General features: G+C 32.7%; 1 protein-coding gene across 4 annotated transcripts; it reads left to right on the top strand.

Moving 5' to 3' along the window:
• Window positions 1-3170: 3170 nt before the first annotated feature.
• Window positions 3171-18567, top strand: LOC127704219 (uncharacterized). 4 transcript variants are annotated; one of them, XM_052208166.1, is made up of 2 exons: window positions 3171-3424; window positions 14726-18567. In XM_052208166.1, the coding sequence occupies exon 2, from the start codon at window positions 14810-14812 to the stop codon at window positions 15692-15694; it is 885 nt and encodes a 294-aa protein (XP_052064126.1). In that variant the 5' UTR covers window positions 3171-3424; window positions 14726-14809; the 3' UTR covers window positions 15695-18567. The 4 variants fall into 4 exon arrangements, with proteins under 4 accessions (XP_052064126.1, XP_052064128.1, XP_052064130.1 ...); XM_052208168.1 differs by having other exon boundaries at window positions 3171-3474; XM_052208170.1 differs by lacking the exon at window positions 3171-3424 and adding an exon at window positions 5280-5369.
• The last annotated feature ends 1275 nt before the right edge of the window (window positions 18568-19842 follow it).

The raw sequence follows: 19842 nt of genomic DNA, 5'->3' as shown, positions 1-19842 counted from the left end.
ATAGATGTGCAACAGGCCACCTAAGGACCCCTCAACGAGTTGTTACAAGGGTTCTTAACATTCAGAGAGCTTGGCATTCTCTCTACACGAGGCATCGGAATTAACGTCTCCATTCGGAAGGGACGTGGTTGCATATTTACATAGATCCCACATAGTCAAACGGACACCCCGCTTTGGCAAGGGATTTACTGCCGGTCAGAGATGACAAAAAAGTTACCCGGCACATTTCTATACCCAAGTCACTCTTGGGGTTTGTGTGTACTTTGAAGTTCTATTTCGATCATATCGTATTTTAAATATGTAACCAAACTGTAATGCTTTGCAATGTCCAAACTGTAATAGATATCTGCCAGAAATTTGAAGTATATATGAACCCAACATAAACTTTTATAAGTGGTGTGCTTTTGAATTACAATGAGTTGTATTTATGATAGATTTTGTAAAACGCTAAAGAGACAGCAACCCCCCCCCCCTTTCTTTACATATAAAAATAAGAAGATGCACATTTTAACCCCTATTGCATTTTGTCGTTGTTTTTCCCTTATCCGTTCTCTCTTTCGCCCCATTTTCCTTTCCATTCCATTATTCTGTCAACTCTCTCAAACAAACACGAGATGAATAGGCTAGCTTATAAACAAATGTATAACTTGAATGTAAAGAAAACAATATAACTATTATACTGTTGAGGAGATAAAAGGATTGGGTCTAAAAAAAACGCAAATTAGTTCGTCTAAATTTTCGCCTCACAAAGACTAAACTATAATTTTAATTTTTATTACTTTTTTCCCAATGTTATGTCATTGGTTTATAAACAATACCGACCCTAAATAAAGCATATTTATTTATTTTAATATTATTCATAACAAAACATATTATCGAAAAACTTTGAACAGTAGATTTACAAAACCCCCAAGAGAAGTAGTTAGAATGTAATGAGGCAAATAAGTTTTTACATAAATGTATGTAATACAATTCGATGTAATCTCGGAAAGGTAGATCGTTTTCACCTGGTTCAACCCATGGTCACTGTATAATCTATAAATAACGATGGCCGGTATAAGAAATCAAACACTTACTCGGGTAACTGCTTACTTTCCCGCAACTTATCGTTTAAGCATTCGTGATAGAAGGTATGGATTGTGAGGGAGGGGGTTTTCATTTCTGTATTGTTAAATTTTTCATTCGATTTTGATGGTACTATCTTCTATTCACGGTTTAATCGTATATTCCATATTCCTAACATTTTAACGCCCCCTTTTCTCTATTTTATATTATAAGTGCTCGTTATTCTCTATTCAGTAAACACCATCCAGATCCTCATTATTTACTGGGAAACAACTTAGTAGATGTTAAAAAATTCCGTCATTCTTTAGATCGATAGTTCCTCTTCGTTGGGAAGTAAGCAAGTAAGTAAGTAAATAGTTTATTAAAGTGTCACATACTGATTGACATAAATATAAGCAACATTATATAATTATATACACATAAAACAATCAATATCCTGCCATAAAAACGACTTATGAGACACAATAAAACTTCAAATTCTATAAAAATTTCAAATATATCACGTACAAACATACAAGCCACAAAAATTGACCAATTCCTTAATCAATATATTCAAATTATTATAGGGGTCTAAATACAACACAAACAACATTTTCTAAAAGACCAAAAAAGTGAAAAAGTATATTTTAACAAAACGCATTTGACTAACAGGTCGAACAACAAATGTTCTTAAACCCTGCTGACTGCCATTGGCGATTGCCAAATAAACGGATCACCGATGTAATAAATGGATCTTAATTATAAATTTAATACTAAACAGAAAATAATAAACTTGCGGATTTCGACAATTAATGTCTTTTCAGTGATGTTAGGAATCATACGTCGAATCCATTATTCTGATCCGATCAACAATCTTATGCACTTCAAATGTCCAACCTTTTCTTCTTCTAGATGTCCATTTAAAAGTTTTGTAAGAAATTCTATTTTGGCCAGAACGGATCAACTTGCACAAAAGTCTACAATTATTTATTCGTTGTTTAGTTATTGGTGAAGTCCATCCCATATCACCGCGTGAAGCGATGTTCGATGTGCACTTCCCCACCGATAAAAAAAATTTACATGCTCGGTTTTGTACCGCTGAAATGGCACTGAACGATTTTGTGCCCCAGATTCCACTACCATAAAGTAAAATTGGTTCAATAACGGACGTATACAGTTTATTATACACTTTATAAGTCAGTAGTATACTCCTGGAGGCGTTAGACGATGGGGTATATGTAATTTGCACCATGGTATTATGGTTATTTAAAAATGATAGCTTTCAATACTATCTTTAGAATAAAATCCAGACTTATTGGACTCATTTTCGACCCCTTGTAGCTTTATTGAACTTTTCATCAGGATCAAAGTTACAACATTTTGTCAGCACCTTCTGAATGTTTCTTTTTTTTCTCCGGCTTAGAAAGAAAAAAATATATGTAATTTCCCGTAGGATTTTAATAACTTTAACTTTAAAGTCTCTCAGGAATTTCTCTTTATTTTAAGAGGAATCATGATGAATGAAGGATATATAATAGCCCTATGGTGTCGATAAAACGACCATAAAATGTATGGTACTTTCAAAGGGGGTCTCATGGGGGGGGGGATCTGACTGATCCCGGATCCCGTTTATTGTTTTGTCAGAATCCCGTATCCCACTTATCATTGTAACAATAGCGTTTATAATTTCCCGTGTCTCGCCCGACTTCGTTTCCCGTTTTCACGCAAAATAATTTGACTTTCAAGTGTCACGCTTACAAAAAAATCGGCCAATGCCGGATCACGCTTACACCCCAATGAGACTCATTCAAAACCATTATCGGCCCTCGTTCATGTTTTCTGCCGTTGACACAGAGCATGTCTGTTCTCGGGCTCACTCCGATAGCATGACCTCAACAAAAAATATTTCAGATTCGATAAAAATGTTATTATCTATAGTTATTTGCTGAAATCAATTACTAGATGTAGCAGAGACATATAATACAAGTATTATATGTCTCTGGATGTAGTAATGAACTTTAATCACCGTCATTATCGTGTGAAAATTACGTATACAGATATGAAATATACACCCATGTACATTTGTCCGGATGAACACTTGCTACATGTACACACCAATGTATATTTGTCCGGATGAACACTTGTTCCGTGTCAACTGTCATACACGTTAATGTTTTGATTGATCCCGTTCATTGATCAGCCAAGACAAGTTTTCACCACAGAAAAATATTTTTGACCCTTGAACTAGTGATACTTATACAAAGATCAATACACGAAACAACTGTTGCACAATTCTTATAAAGTTTTACGAGTTTGTATGCAGTTTACTTTACAAGATTGGATTCAATAGCATACCTGGATTACACACCTGGACGGGCAGGTAATGTACATATTATCAGATAAACCATTAGCATGATCACACGCCTAAAGGTCAGTACAAATAAGACGTCATTTGTTAAATACTTGACCGAAATCATCTTTCTATATCTTTTGTAAACGTAGATCTTCGATTGGTATGCATGATTAGCTTAATTATAAATTTTAACAAAGTGCTTTAAAAAATTCAATTAAATGCTATTTAAATTTTATTAACATATATATTAGTTTTTTTCTGATGATTTCTTTATTAACTTAAAAGACGGAAGAAGTCGCTGTTAAAATTTGTAAACGTATAGCAGTTGTTTCATCTTGGGAGTGATTGACTTACAAAAGCGAAGATTGATTTTGTGTTATTTGGGAATTTGGAAAAAAAAGAATGTAAAAACAGAACTGACCGAAACATGTTTTCTCCAGGTCAAGTACACCACTTAAATTTTTAATCCGACTCGTTGAATGAGTCATGCAAGAAGGTTTTAAAAGTAAACAAATTACACAAGGAATAGCCCTCTCGTCCTCTTGTACCTTCCTGCTACATGTATTAAGAAGTAACACAATCACGTTTCTTTTTAGAATCTAGAAACAGAAACAGAAATTGTTAATAAATATTCGAACAGGTAGACCTACAACGAAGCGCCTAAATCTTGCATGGTTTGCAGTATTTTGTGATGTGCAATACGAGTAGCGCTGGAACAATACTTTCATCAGTCATTGTCTCTGTTTTTATTCACATTCGTCCTAGACAAGCTAAAATTGAGAATGGAAATGGGGAATGTATCAAAGAGACAACAACCCGACCAAAGAGCAGAAAATAGCCCAAGGCCATCAATGGGTCTTCAACACAGCGAGAAAATCTCGCACCCGGAGGCGGGCTTCAGCTGTGCCCCAAAACAAAAATGTGTACGTCACACTAAACTCCGAAACCTATAAATGAATTAAATAAAAAAAAACATACAAGACTAACAAAGGCCAACGGCTCCTGACTTGGGACAGGCGCAAAAATGCAGCGAGGTTAAACATGTTTTGTGAGATCTCAACCCTCCCCTATATCTCTAGCCAATGTAGAATAAACAAACACACAGCAAAACGCACAGTAAAACTCAGTTTAAAAGAAGTCCGAGTCCGATGTCAGATAGGTAACAGAAGAAACTAAGTTAAATGACAATGATACATAAATTAAGAAAGGGACTACTAGCAGTTACTGACATGTCAGCCCTAGACCTCAATTAAACTGATTATAAGATTATGTCTTCATCATATGAAAATCAGGAGCAGATTTAATAAGCTGCATGGATATAGTGTCAAAAAACTCTCTATTGTTGAAGACTAGGTGTTGACCTAAAGATATCTTATCGTTTTATACTATCGTTGGATAGCTGTCTCGTTGGCGTATATAACCCTTCTCTTTTTTTCATGCACTAATTGCCCAAATTTCCTTTCATCCGGACAACCAACATTGAAGAACCTATCATAGTGTAAGTTTATTCCTCGTCCTGAATGTTCATGAAATATTTGTCACTGGACGGGAAACAATCAGTAACCATCAACAAGTCCTTCTATTAATTCCTAAATATACCGAAGTTTTGTAGCTATTTCAATCCAAATTTATCAAATTTCACCAACTACCTTCAGTGCAGATAAAAATTTATTATAAAGTGCACGCTCAACTTTTAAAGATTTGAATTAAATTATTCATATCGTGCTCAGACATTGTCCACAATGTGACAGAAACATAATCTTTTCAAGAATGAAATAGATGTACTTAAGTTCATGTTCATAACCGGAACACATGAATAAAATTTGTCGTTAAAAACGATGCGTGATTTATGTCATAAAAATAAAATTTGATTCCGGGTCAACGGGAAACAATACATAGGAAGTTTCTTTAGGATTGTATAAAAGCCATTGAATGGTTTAGTCGGTGTTAAAAAGATATCCCAAATCAGAAGGTGAGGATTTTCATATGGATACAGAAAGGTGTATACATATATATATATCTAGTCAGGAAATTGCATAATAAGAATGATGTTCAAGATTATGTTTTATATTTGAACTTCGAATCATGCTGTTACATTTGTAAGCAATTGCCCCAAGGATATAAATTGATATTATTGTTTTCCTTTCAAAAGAAACAGGTGTTTTTAACAAAATAATCTTTTACCATAGAGACGGTTGAAATCCATAAGATTATCAGAAATGTTATTGCTAGCTTACTGGTATATCAAGGGGGTCATGTTCACATGTTTCAGTTGTTATGTACATAAAGTTTCTCTACACCAACACCGTCGGATTCAAAAGTGTCGGAATAGGCAAAATAACTTGACAAGTGACCTTTTGTCTCGAGTTTTTGTCGCTCATGAATTTTCAACAAATGTCTTACAGAGTCGAGTGAATCATCGTTTTGCAATAACAATGAATTAGCTGAGGGTTTGAATGGGAAGTTTTTATCTCTGTATTAATTTTTTTCGGGCCATTTTTCTCTGTTCTTTATTTTTTGGGCCTATTATTCTTAAATCTATATGTTTTAGCATCTCAGTATTCTCAATTCTTTGTATTTAGCACCCAATTATTCTCTATACTTTATTGTTTGTACTTTTTTTCTATTCTTTATATATTTTGCCCATTATTCTCTCTATCCAGACCCATAAGAATAGCAGTAGGCTTAACTTTCTCTATTCTGTTAATCCCATCCAGACCCTCATGTAGAACAAATTGCAATGGTAAAATTATTCTGCTTGTATTGAAAAGAACTTCATTGTCACCACCTGTCGCATGACCGCTTTAATTAGCTCTAATGTACTTGGAAGCTCATTGGTATTTCGTGTTTTATGCATCTACACGACAGTATATTATTTCACTTAAGATAATTTGATTTCATTAACTGATGATGTTGGAAAACCATTGTACAATAAAACGAGGAATGTTGATTGAACCACACCAGAACCGATTTAATGATGATGTAAGAGAGGGAGAGTGATTAATCTAGTAATGAGATTGTTTTGCGAATGTCACTTATGAGATGATAGAGTTTGCCCGCTTTTTCTACTTATTAACATGATTTTTCCCCATTTTCCCGCAATTTTCGTTTTTCTCTCACCGTTCTTGACCTCTCATCTATCTTGGCAACAACCTTAATCAGAGTATGTAATTTATATTCCGCATCAATCAATGGAATATGATCTAACAATCTAGTTTAATGGTTCATTTCCAAATGTCCAGTGGCAAATATTTCATTCGTATTACCAGTTTGACCGATTGACAATTAGGGTAGTTTTCTTTTATCCCATTTTCCCATCATTTTTTCCATTCACCTGTCTTGATCTCCCATCTTTCTTGGCAACAAACTTACAGTAAACAAATTAATATCAGCATCAATTAACGGAATATGATAAAACAATCAAGTTTGGTGGTTTATTTCCAAATGTCCAGTGACAAATATTTCATTCAGTCGTATTCCAGACGAATTTGGCCTGTTGACAATTAGGGTATAGGTTCAACTACATGTACATGATATTAATCTTTTCATTTTTGACCTATTGCGTAATAAATGACATTAATGGCTACATTGCGTCTTCTACCATAGTCCTTTACAAAATTACATACACTATATATACTAATGTACTACCGGAAGTTATCATAATACTTATCTACTACATCAAGATTGTAGTACAAAATATAAATAGAAACTTATTGATACAACCAGTGCATGGAGTGTGTTGATCTGATATGAAAACACATGTTAGAAACAATCACAAAATATTATATCATATTTACACTGCAAAAGATTATAGCAGACACGTGAGTACTGTTTTTAGTTATCATTTTGATTATAAGTGGAATTAGTCAACGTCAGGGGTCAATTAGGTGGGATGGGGGATACTAAATACCCTAGTTTCCATCATTTGTCGACTAATATCTTTTTTTAATCTATTTACACCAATTCTTTTCAAATTTACATGTATTTATTTAATAAGGATCAAGAGACAGATCTTCTCGGGTGTCAGTTGCTGAGCATTGCAAACTTCATCACGGATCAACTGTACTTGATTTTGATTTATAAACAAAGACAACCACTGTTCCGTTGTTTTGGGAGTTTGTCACGTGTTTATTTTTTTTTATTTTAAATTGATATGCCATTTCCTTTTTTTCCAAATTACTTAGCTTCCGGTATATTACTTTTGCCGTTGAATAGATTCAGAAGTTTGATGTTCGAGTCTGAAATTCAGGATCTTTTATATTATACTTTTAACGTTAAATAGATTCAAGAGTTCGATGTTCGATTTAGAAATTCAGGCTCTTGCCGATTTCCTTTTCCGAATGGAATTAAAATAAACGAACCTAACAAATATTCTGCCTGCTTGGATACGATATACATGAGAGAATGGTCCAATGAAAAGGTTTGATGCCTCACAACAGATCGCATTTTAAAGGTTAACTGTTTAGTATACATGAAGTTCAGAACTTTCATCGCCTTTGATAGTTTCCCTTCCCCAATAGAGAAAACATGACACGATATTCATAGAAACCACTTAAACTTCAATTGTTTTGAATTAGTACAAAGTAAATTTGTATTTTCTTAGGGATTCTGGTCAAATAACATTTTCATTTTATACAACCTGAAAATGGCGCCAAGTTAAGCCTTTCAAGGTTTAAAGGCTCGACAAAACACTTCATTTTTTCCCTCGAGAATATCATACTGCGTTTTTTTTTAGAGAATATCTCGACCATTATCATCTGACACTGACAATAATGTATATTTTTATGAAGTAGATAATCTGGATAAGACAGCAACCATGTAATTGATTTTTTTATAGAACTTACACTGCGTTTAAAAATTTGATTGAACTAAGTTCTAAATCTGATCCAGGATTTCACAAGAAAGTAATACATGTACAGTGCTAGAAAATACAAGCCAAATTAAAGAAAGTGAGTTCCTTGATATTGATTTGTAAATTCAAATATTTGTATGGCAAGTCGTTTATGTGAAAGACGCTCTGTAAAAATAAAGTTTCGCTAAAATTATAAATGACCGATCATGTTTACTTTTTATTTAAAGAACATTATAGAGAGGGATGTTTGTGCGCTGTAACAATGGTCATTGGCTTTGGCTAAACGGAGTTAAACATTTCGATAAAAGGGGGAAGAGATCATAATTCAAAAAAAAAAAAACGACAACGCCACGACGAATAGAGAGAAAATACGAAGAGACATACATTAGTTCACAAACCATTGCACTGAAAATGTGGAAACGAATCCCTGCCTTTTTAATAGGATTTTCGTAAGAAAAATCGGTTATTGATTTGGGGATGTACGGCGAGCGGGTGGGCGGGCAGTCTGCTGAAAAACAGTGTCCGTTCATTAACAAGAAATCTCTTTGACTAAATTTTTTTCAAATTTAGATTAGTTGTTTTCTGTAACTACATTTAGATGAAGGTCAAGTTCAATTTTCACGATTTTAGCTTTTCTCGTTGTTGATTTATAGCCCTTTCCCAAGAATTCAATTTTTGATGAAATTCTTATTAATAACTCCATTTTGTTCAAAGGGAAATAAATAATTTTCTAAAAGATTTTTAAAAGATATTGTATGAATGATAATTGACATTTTGGATTTTTTTTTCTTTTCTTTGGTAAATTGTTTGAAGAATTTTGTGGTAGGTTTGTTTGTTATTTTGTATAAACTAATTTTCTGAATGCTATATATATATATATATAAATTTTTTTTTATGAAGTCAACTCCTTTAATTAGATAATAATGTATTTTTATTAAAGGATATAATAATTACATTACATTGTGTAGATATAGTTGTCGACATTGATAGATAAGTTGCAGATCTATATTAGTTTGTGACAAATGAAAGAAAAAATATTTGGAACTACTAATTATACTTGATTATAATTTGAAAATAGATATACATTGTGTAACATCATATATAATTTAAGAAAATAGTGGTTAAATCATATCTAATTTTAGAGAACTATGTGTTTATAATTTATTCAGTTTGAATTATTTCCTTTTGAACAGAAAATTATATGGATAAAATTAAACTGTGTTTCATTTCAACATAAATTAAATATATATAGGGTTCTTTCAAATGCTGAATCTAAACATGTATTTAAATAAAAAAAATTAGGCCCAGTTTTCAAGTTGGTCCAAATCAGGGTCCAAAATTAAACTTTGTTTGATTCAACAAAAAATGAATTTATGGGGTTCTTCGAAATGCTGAATCTAACCATGTATTTAGAGATTTTGTATTGTGGGCTCCTTTGAGGTCCAAAGGGTCCTAAATTAAAAACTTTTGTTTGATTTCATCAAAAATTGAATTCTTGGGGTTCTTTGATATACTGGTTCTAACAATGTACTTAGATTTTGGATATTGGACAGTAATAGGTAAATGTCCAATTTCAAATTTTTCAGTTCTTTGACCACATTCATTTTGTGTCACAAACCTATGCTGTGTCAAATATTCAATCACAATCCAAATTCAGAGCTGTTTTAAGCTTAAATGTAGTGTCCATACTTGCTCAACTGTTCAGGGTTCGACCTCTGCAGGAAATCCGGTTTGCTGTCACTCTGACAGACTCTGGTTTCTTGTTTGTTTGATTTTTATAGGAATAAGAGTAATGGGCAGTATGTAAAGAAGTCAGTAAGTGGATAAATAATTTTTATTATGTAATTACAAAGTTAAGACTGTTTCTAAAGTTCAAATGTTAGATTGTTCACAAACTGTCTCTAAAGTTGAATTGTTCAAATGTTCATATCGTCACACGGACACGTGATCGTATAGTGGTATAACCGTTCAGTCCTGATGGAGTACATTCGGATATAAGTGCTTTAGTTCCAGCCTACCCACGAGGGGGGAGACCTTGGCCGAATCTCCTGTCGGAATCTATCTGTACGAATCCATCTCGTTCGAGTCCAAAGCTGGATCTTATATAGTTCAGTGGGGTCATCCATCGTTACACAATGGCCCATAGCTGTTGGCAGGTTGCGTAGTAGTCTGGTTGTGGAGTAATACTAGTCTGTGGTTAATTGTCAAACTATGCAATTAACCCCTGACGGATACATGTTATTTCACAGTAGACATGGTCATTTATTGGCTGCAGGGTATAGGTCTATAATATTCGTACAGATTGTTATTAAGTGTCTATAAAGGTTACATGTAATCGTTTCTGATTTGCTGTATTTAGTTACTTCCTGATGATTAACGTATGGAACACAATTGTGTTACATAATGCCTTCCATCCAAAATAGAACGAAAGTTCAATAAAATACGGTATTTTTCTTCCTGTAGGTTATTCTAATATAGTTTATTGTAAGGTTTCCGGTAACCATCACCACATATCTAAAGTTTATAAAGTTCTATAAGTCCAATATCATGATATAATAAGTTCATCACATTCATCAAGTCCAATAGCTGGATATATTTACACATAGTTCATTCGAATCATAAGTTCAATATTTGGGTATATATTGTGCATACTGTTTCCCGTCACCATTATAGAATATTGTTCATCAACTGCTGGAAAGGGCACACATCTTTGTACACGTGTCGGTCATCATCATCATCTCCATTACGAAGTAGTTGACGCATCTAGCTGGTTGGTTCATCCTTCTTCAGAGGCTGTTAACATCGGCCTTCGGTTAAGTTTCGTCCTTGATCAATGGCGCAGAGAAAGACATCTCTCTGGAATCAGTAACATCTGTCCCAACCAATCACGTAGACACCATTTTGTACCCATTGTTCATGGCATTAGAACCAAAACTCACACTTTTCTTTTTGGCCAACCAAGATATATTCTGAACAAATTAACAGTACAAAAATATGGCTATTCCAATGAAGATCGCACCTAAACCCCACTGATAAACTTATCTCAATTTGGAAAAACTAAATATTGTTTACTACTTTTTTATTTATCAATCGTTTGTTCAATCGCCTTTAGTTCACTGGGTTATTCAAGCCTAGCAAATTTTAATAAAACAATTTCTAGGTAAAATCAATACGTTCTCTTAAATATCGAATTATCTGGTTAAAACAAAAAACAAAAGAGGAAAAAAAACTGTCGTATACCACTTCTACAATTTTGAGAATCCTACATAATAAAAACAAAGTTTTGTTTATTTACACAAAACATAAGAAACATATTTACAAATTTACAATCAAATAAGTTCAATTTGTTCATTTTATATAACCCCTACACCTACGTATAGAAAATACTAAAAATTATGTGTTATTTTGTTACCAATTGTAATACTTTTACGTCTTTAACTTTAGTTTCTCATTAATTAATTTTAATGCTAAATATAGTCCACAAATTTATTCTCATCACTCTTAAAAATATTTAAGATTACATTGATAAAATTTAACTACGTCTTGCGCAATTTGTTACTGACTCTATGTTTCCTATTTGACAACAACACCTTGTTGCGAAAAAAAAAATGCCTTTCTCCTTAATCTATTACATTTTTCCATAACAAGTTTATAGTTTCTTCATCATAATCTTTCCTTTCTTTTTTATATATATCATTTTAATTTGCTTTAAAACATCAGCGACCTACTGCCTATCTTTTTTATACATTTCATTATAACTGAATGTATATATGTTGAGATTTTATTCATTCTATTTTTTTTTAAAACTTGACTTACTTCTTAAAAACCAAAACAATTTAAAGTTTGTTCTATGCTTATTTATGAACAAAACCCATTGTTTAGACTCATTTTTTGTTTTACTACTAAATTAATTATTTTCTTATTCTTATTTTAATTTCTGATAATTATCCTCATAATTGTTTTTAAAAAAAATCTATTTTATTTTAATGCTAGTTTTCCTTTAATATCAATTATCTATTTCACTTAAATTTTGTCATTAGTCATGAAGTTCATGTGTCTCTCATTTTTTACAAATATCAATCTACCACAAAAATACTGTAAATCCCTTTGGGCAAAACATATCAACATTTATCTTTAATGTGCTATTTTCTGAAGATACTTCTCTTTATCTATTAACATTTATTTTATGTAAATAAGGCGTAATCTAACACCATAAAACAACTTGCACCATTTAATTACTTAACATCACTTATGTTAATCATCCGAAGAAGGGGTTGGAATCTAAAATTATAGACTATTTGTTTTCTCTAAACAAATGTGCGTAAACACTACCCAACTGCGTAAACCCATAATCATCAATGGCAATAACACGCAAACAATGTATCCTCAATGTACCCTTAACTTCATCTACCAAAGGTTCTAATTCAACCTTAATTTACACCGGTGCTCTACTAATTTTACGTAAGATATATATTTTCTAGAATAATTGAATGTATCTTCAAGAAAACAACCCATAATATATATGATCAAAAACCATAAATACGAAAAAATGCTATAGTATCAGACATTTTACTTTTTTACATATTTACTCTCAACGAAAAACTAGCTTCTTCAAACTTAAAAAAAAAGTTTTATTTTAAAGAATCATACTTACTATATATAACGTATCCTATCTATTAAATAACTGCATATAAAAATAACTAAAAAATTATCTTCAATTGTTTTAAGAATATGTGTATTCATAATTCTTAAATTGACGTACAATTTCTAAAAATACTAATAAAAAAATTTCGTGCGAACCACAGCTCGTGAACAAACTTCTGATTTTAAGCCTTTTAGATATACGGCCTCATTCCCTTTAAAATTAAAAAAACTGTACTTAACATGTGTGCCATCCCTTGAAAAGCCATTTCTACTTTTTGCGCTGACATAGAAATATCTTGATTGTCCATAAACAAAAAAAATGAAAGTAACTTAGTTCTTACGTTTTATATTCCTTTGCGTTGTTTTAGCCAATCCAAGTCGATCCTGGTCTAAACGGCATCAATTTGACTTATGTTGCGAAGTCAATTAAGTTAACTAATACTTGTCAATTAGAATTTATTGCTTAATTTACAAGTATTCAAAGAGCGATTAAAAGTTCAAATAAATGTTTTTCACTGAGACACTGGCCGAGATCTGACGAATTCTGGTGTGATCGAATTGTGTCTTGAAGTCCAAAATGAGAGATCTTATATAGTCTAGTGGTCCATACAAACGGTCCATAGCTGTAGGCCGGTTACGTAGTAGTCTGGTTGTGGAGTAATACTAGTCTGTGGTTAATTGTCAAACTATGCAATTAACCCCTGACGGATACATGTTATTTCACAGTAGACATGGTCATTTATTGGCTGCAGGGTATAGGTCTATAATATTCGTACAGATTGTTATTAAGTGTCTATAAAGGTTACATGTAATCGTTTCTGATTTGCTGTATTTAGTTACTTCCTGATGATTAACGTATGGAACACAATTGTGTTACAAGTACATTTCATTTAAACTTGAGTTAGTATACGGCTATAAGAGTAAGAGCACGCAAAATAAGGGAAAATAAGATGAATTATCAAAGAAAATAGAATAAAAAAATGTATACTCAAAAAAGAGAAAAAAAGGGTTTCATTCCCCCAAAGCGCCTGTGTCCACATGTTTAGTTGTCTTTCTCAAGTCAAAAGTTCACGTCCAGTTGTTGTTGTTTCGCTGTGCACCTACCAGTCTTTTTTTTAAATGTTTGATTCTTAATATCGTGGAAAATTATTGATTGGTTTCAAAAGGGAAATTAAACATACATTGGGTTTCAAAATAAAATTCCTGTATGTTTGTTTTCTTATAAGTCGACAAAAACATTGTCAGAGCACCCCCCCCCCCTTTTCCAATGGTTGGTGCCTTAATTCGTTTTTAGACCAAGAATTTAGGTGCTAAATATAGTTTGTATTTGTTCTTCCTTATTCTCTCTGTTGATCATGGCATTTACGAGGTTTATCTAGCTATAAAATTCACCATTTTCTACATAAGGAAATGCCTGTACGAAGTTAGGAATATGACAGTTGGTTTCCATTCGTATGATGTGTTTGAGTTTTTGATTTTGCCATTTGGTAAGGGATTTTCCGTTTTGAATTTTCCTTGGGGTTCGGTATTTTTGTTATTTTACTTTTTACTAAATATGTCACTTTAATTTTATACATTATGTAGAACGCTAAATGTATTTCTTTTTTTTTACGTTGTAAGAATGCGGTCTTACTGAGGTTTACTCAACACGTCCGGTTATTCATAAGAATTGCTAAGAAGGGATTGTCAAAAGAAAACAGTAGTATGTCTGAGAATGTAAGGTCTGTGAAGTGTTTATTCTCATTATTTCTTGTATCGTTTGTTTTATGCATAATGATGATAAAGTGTTCATTAATGCATTATTTCATCACATGTTATTGTTTTCGTTTTAGGTAAATGATTCGTAACAAGAAACTCCCGTCATAACATCAGATAACACACGAAAAAGCCATCGCCCTAGACATATAACGCCTACGATGGATTCTGATCAAAATGATGAAATAATTAAGCTTAAACAACAATTAGTGGAAAAAGATCAAGAATTGTCAAAACTTCGTGAGGAGAAAGATTTATTAGAAGAAAGTCTTGAGGAAACAGAAGAAACTGTAAAGGAGGCCCGCACAGGTTTTCAAAAACGCATAGATGAATTGACAAATGATATAGAGGAAAAGGATGAACAAATAGATACATTGACAGGGGAGGTAACTCAGTTAAAGAAAAACAATCAGACACAGGATAATTCGCCGGAAGTTGTAAATTCTCTGAAAGAGCAACTTCTGTTAAAAGATGAAACGGTTAGTGAAATAAGAGAAAAACTGCATAAAGGGGGAATGACCATAAATAATCTTCACATGGAAATAGGTGATCTAAAGGATAATCTGTCGTCTGCAAAAGATTCTATTACATCGAAGTCAGAAAAAATAAAAGAGATGAGAGACGAAAATTCTCAGCTGAAATCATCTATGTCAGAATTGCAAAGTAAACTTGACAATCTCCAAACGATACCTGAAGGTTCTGAAATTTCTGTAGATAATGAAGGAGGTAAAGTGCAAATGGAGGTTTTAAAGAAAGAAATGACTCGAAAGAATGAAGATTTGATGTCTTTGAGAATACAGCTTGAGAAATGCCAGAAACAGTTAAATGACATTAGCAAAAGTCCTAAGTCTACCGAACCTGATGAAAACCAACATTCCACCAATGACCCGACCAAAGATCATGATGAAATGACGCAAGAGAAATCCAAAATTAAAGACCTTGAACTACAGTTAGAAAAGGCCCAGTCCGACAACATTAAAATTTTGATTGGATTTGCGTTATTAGTACTAGTGATCGCAGTCTTATTAGCAAAATTAATTTATTAGAGATGTGTGTATAACATTGAAATCAGTATTAAATATGGCCGAGTTTAAAGTCAGTCGTCGTCAATATTGAAAAATTACCGTCTCCTCAAGTTTTTTTTAAATATCTAGCCAATTTAAATCAAATATTATCTCCTTATAACTAAATTTTCCACTGAAATAATTTCCTTATTATTTGATTTGAATTTTCAAAAATAAATATTTGTTAACATTAACATACAGTCGTGTATGTTATTTATGTTTAGAGTAATGGTTTACATGGTGACCATTTCATTATGTGGTTAAAGGAGGGACAAGTTGAATTTTTGGAAATAAGATGGAAATTGAAACTGATCATCAACAAAATTTCCCTCAAAAAGCGACAAATGTCCGAGCATTTATTTCACACCATGAAGGGCACAATTTTTAACCATAATTATATTGTAATTTTTATTTAGCTTTTTTTTTTCATTTACAAATTAATCCATTTCGGTGGCAGGTTTCCATCGATGAAAAAAGTTGCATTATTGTTTTAAAATTGTCAGCAATGTGAAGCATTGAAAAAGTATATAGTAAATAAAATTATATATTATATATAATTAATGATAATATTATAGATTGCACTGAATTATTTTATGATGTATAGAGAATAGTTGAAAAATTATTTATACATATACATTTGAATACTGTAACTCTTTACTACTAGTATAGAAAAAAAAAACAGTTGGTTTCGCCCACTTTCTTCTGAAGGAAACACATGTAGTTAATTTTTGTCTTACCGCTTTATTGCACGAAAGCATGGCTCTGATGATGTGGGAGATATTGTTACAACACCACCCATCTATTTTGATTTTGTTTAAGTAACGTTAATTTCTTTTCATAAAGTTACAAAACTAGATCATGTCTAGTTATTAAGCGGACCATTCACTGCAGAAATCCCTATTGCATTATGGGAACGTCGATGTTTTGTACGTTTTGATTGGTCTGAATGTCATTAACGAGGACACTGAAACTACGCAACATAATTATAAAGAGCTCGGGACGGAAGTTTAAATTCTGAATTGTTCTGTACAGTTTAATTTTCACATTTGGAAAAAAAACTTGAATTTTAAATATGTTGGTACAGATGCCATTATTCTGCCAAACATAAATAATTAGTGATATGTGTGTGAAACTCTCACATATACCTATCTTCTCTATACTTTTAAGTAACATTTTTTTGAAAACAAGAAAACAAACTTTTGGTTTGACAAAAAAGGTCTCTCGTCATATTTAAAGTCTTATAATCATGTGGGAGAGGGTAAAACAATGTTTTGGTTGGCTTAATGGCGTCAATGTTTTGTTGGACGTCACTATATTGCCTTATGTCGATGCTTTTTACGCCTTTCGATTGCTCTATGATTATTGCCTATGACTTGCCACTGAAAAAAATGCATTTTCCATTATGCCTGATCATGAACCATAATTGAATTTTAGCATTTTCGGTCAGTTGTAATTCAATGTAGGATGAAAAAACTGGATCGGCAACTACAATGTGTTTTTCACAAAGAGTTTTTATTATCCACAACAACATGTAGAGCATGTCAGTAAGGATCATACGACAAATGGTAACTTTCGATGGTGTATTTTTACTACTTGTAGCCATACTCATCCATACAATTTTATATCAAGTTTTGCAAGGCATGAATGAGGGTAGGAATTCCCTTTACTGTCAGGCGTCAAACGGTCATTTTCGGCTACCGTTAGCGTCAAATTGGTTAAAAAATTTTCGTGATTCGTCAAAATATCCTTATCGTGATTCGTCAGAGGTCTCAAATAATTAACCGTTACCGTTATTTTTGGAAAGAATTTAACGTGATTCGTCAAAATCAGTCGATTATTTTACCGTCATAAAAAAAGTGTACATTTTATCGTCATGCACCAAAAATTTCCGTTAACGTCATTTTGCAAATTTTTTTACCGTTATTCGTCATGAAGGTACCCTTATTACGACCCTCATGAATTATAGTTCCTGTTTGTGTACATTCCAAAGTATCCGCGAGTATAAGTTGAGTTTCGATATTTTGTCTCATGAAATTATCTGTACTATGAAGAGATCAGTAAAACTTATCGGTCAAAAATTAAAAACAACACTTTATAAATTTCATTCGTCTGAAGCGCTTTTCATGATTGGGTCCTCAATGCTCTTCAACTTTGTACTTGTCTGGCTTTCTAACTATTTTGATCTGAGCATCACTGATGAGTCTTATGTATACGAAACACGCGTCTGGCGTATCAAGTTATCAGCCGGGTACCTTTGATAACTATTTATTTTCACCGGGAACGCTCCGGCAAAGCCGAATATTTGAAAGCCAGGATTGTATAAGAACCGAGTCAACATTATCCTCCAAAAGCAGCTTCTGTTACACAAATACTGAAAATATTAACTCGAATAATTCTTCACTTTTGTCGACATGACAAGGAATTTCAGAAATGTCGGTTTTATCTTCAGTTGATGGTTGGCATTATTGACATATCAAATTGAATTTAGAAGCTCATTACAAAATTAATGGAGATGATGTGTGTGTGTATAAAGGGTTAGGTGGATGCTCGGATTTCATTTTAATTTTTTTTAATTATTTTTAAATATATATAATTGCAAGAAATTTAACATAAATATTGCTTAAATGATGAAAAATATATGAAACCGAAAAGAGGACAAGAGTCTGAAAATTAACTTCTAAGGTATGAAATTAAAAATTGACACCAGAAATCGTATTCTTCCATATATCATGTACACCCAATGTTTTCATATATATTATAGAATTTATTCAAATGATTGACATTATTTCATTTTATTTCCTTTTCATATTATTTATGTATCAATATTAATTTCATTAAATTAATATCAAAACTTGCTTCATTCTTTTTTGCAATTCCCTCATATCTAGAATATAATAATATGGAGATGTGGTATGAAAGCCAAATGGAAGAACAACTTCACACCAGAGACCAACTGACATAAAAGTTAGCAACTATTAGTGACGTACGACTTTCAACAATGAGCAAAAACATACGCACAGTCAGCTATAAACAAACCCGACATGAAATCCTACACTACACCAGGTTTTAATTGTATCTCACTGGAAGTTAGGGCTAACAAGAGATAATTTATCCAATCCCTTATCATACATATCAAAACCTTTCTGCGTTTAAAAAAATCCCTCGATTCTTAAATCAGTACTAACATACATGTATATGAATACGAAAAAAAAAAAAAAAATATGTCCAAGGTATTAAAAGGCAACTAGAGAGGGCTCGCTCGAGTTAACAAAATATGATGGGTAATTTGATTTAAACATAGTTTATACCCACGAAAAGCAAAACTTTTCTGATGTACTACTAATTCAACCCCAAACTGCAACGGGTTTTCAGCTGAAACGTGAAACTTTGTACATTTGCACTGCGAAGAAAGTCTCAGTATGCAAGACATAATTATAACTATCCGGCGGCGTAAGCAAATGTATAAAGCTTTATATTTCGGAAGTTAGAAGACCTGGATGCTTCATATCTTTAATGCAGATACCTTATGTTACGAAGTTTCCATCAATCATATGTCCATTGTCCTTTACCTCATTTTCAGGATTCAGCGACTGCTTGAAAAAAAAAGAGTTTATATGACATGTGCATTTCTCTCTTATTATGAGTAATAGGATATTTGGTATATGGGTTCCTTGCAACGTCTACATATCTGTCAGACAGAGTTCACCTCATAGGCGGATCCAGGGGGGGGGGGGGGGGGGGCTGCCCCCTTTTGTGGGAAAAATTTGGTTGATTATATAGGGAATCACTGAAGCATGACTGGAGCGGCCCCCCTTAGGTCAGTCAGTGCCCCCCTTACAAAAAGTTCTGGATCCGCCACTGCATCTGACCTCGACCTCATTTCATGGATCAGTGATCAAGGTTAAAGTAACATGACTAGTTTCGTTTCTCAAATACTATATTGAGAATACTATACTATATAACTAGGTTTCATCTGACTTTGACCTCATTTTCATGGTTCATTGGTCAATGTTAAGTTTTTGTGTTTTTGTCTGTTTTTCAAGTACTATAAGCAATATGTCAACTATATTTGTTGTATGGAATGATTGCAAGGTGTACATGTCTGTCTGGCAGGTATCGGCTGACCTTGA

Source organism: Mytilus californianus, unplaced genomic scaffold (genome assembly GCF_021869535.1).
Source record: "Mytilus californianus isolate M0D057914Y unplaced genomic scaffold, xbMytCali1.0.p SCAF_6, whole genome shotgun sequence".
Taxonomy (NCBI): Eukaryota; Metazoa; Mollusca; class Bivalvia; order Mytilida; family Mytilidae; genus Mytilus; species Mytilus californianus.
The sequence above is the reverse complement of the archived record's forward strand: the minus strand, read 5'-3'. Positions and strand labels throughout refer to the sequence as shown.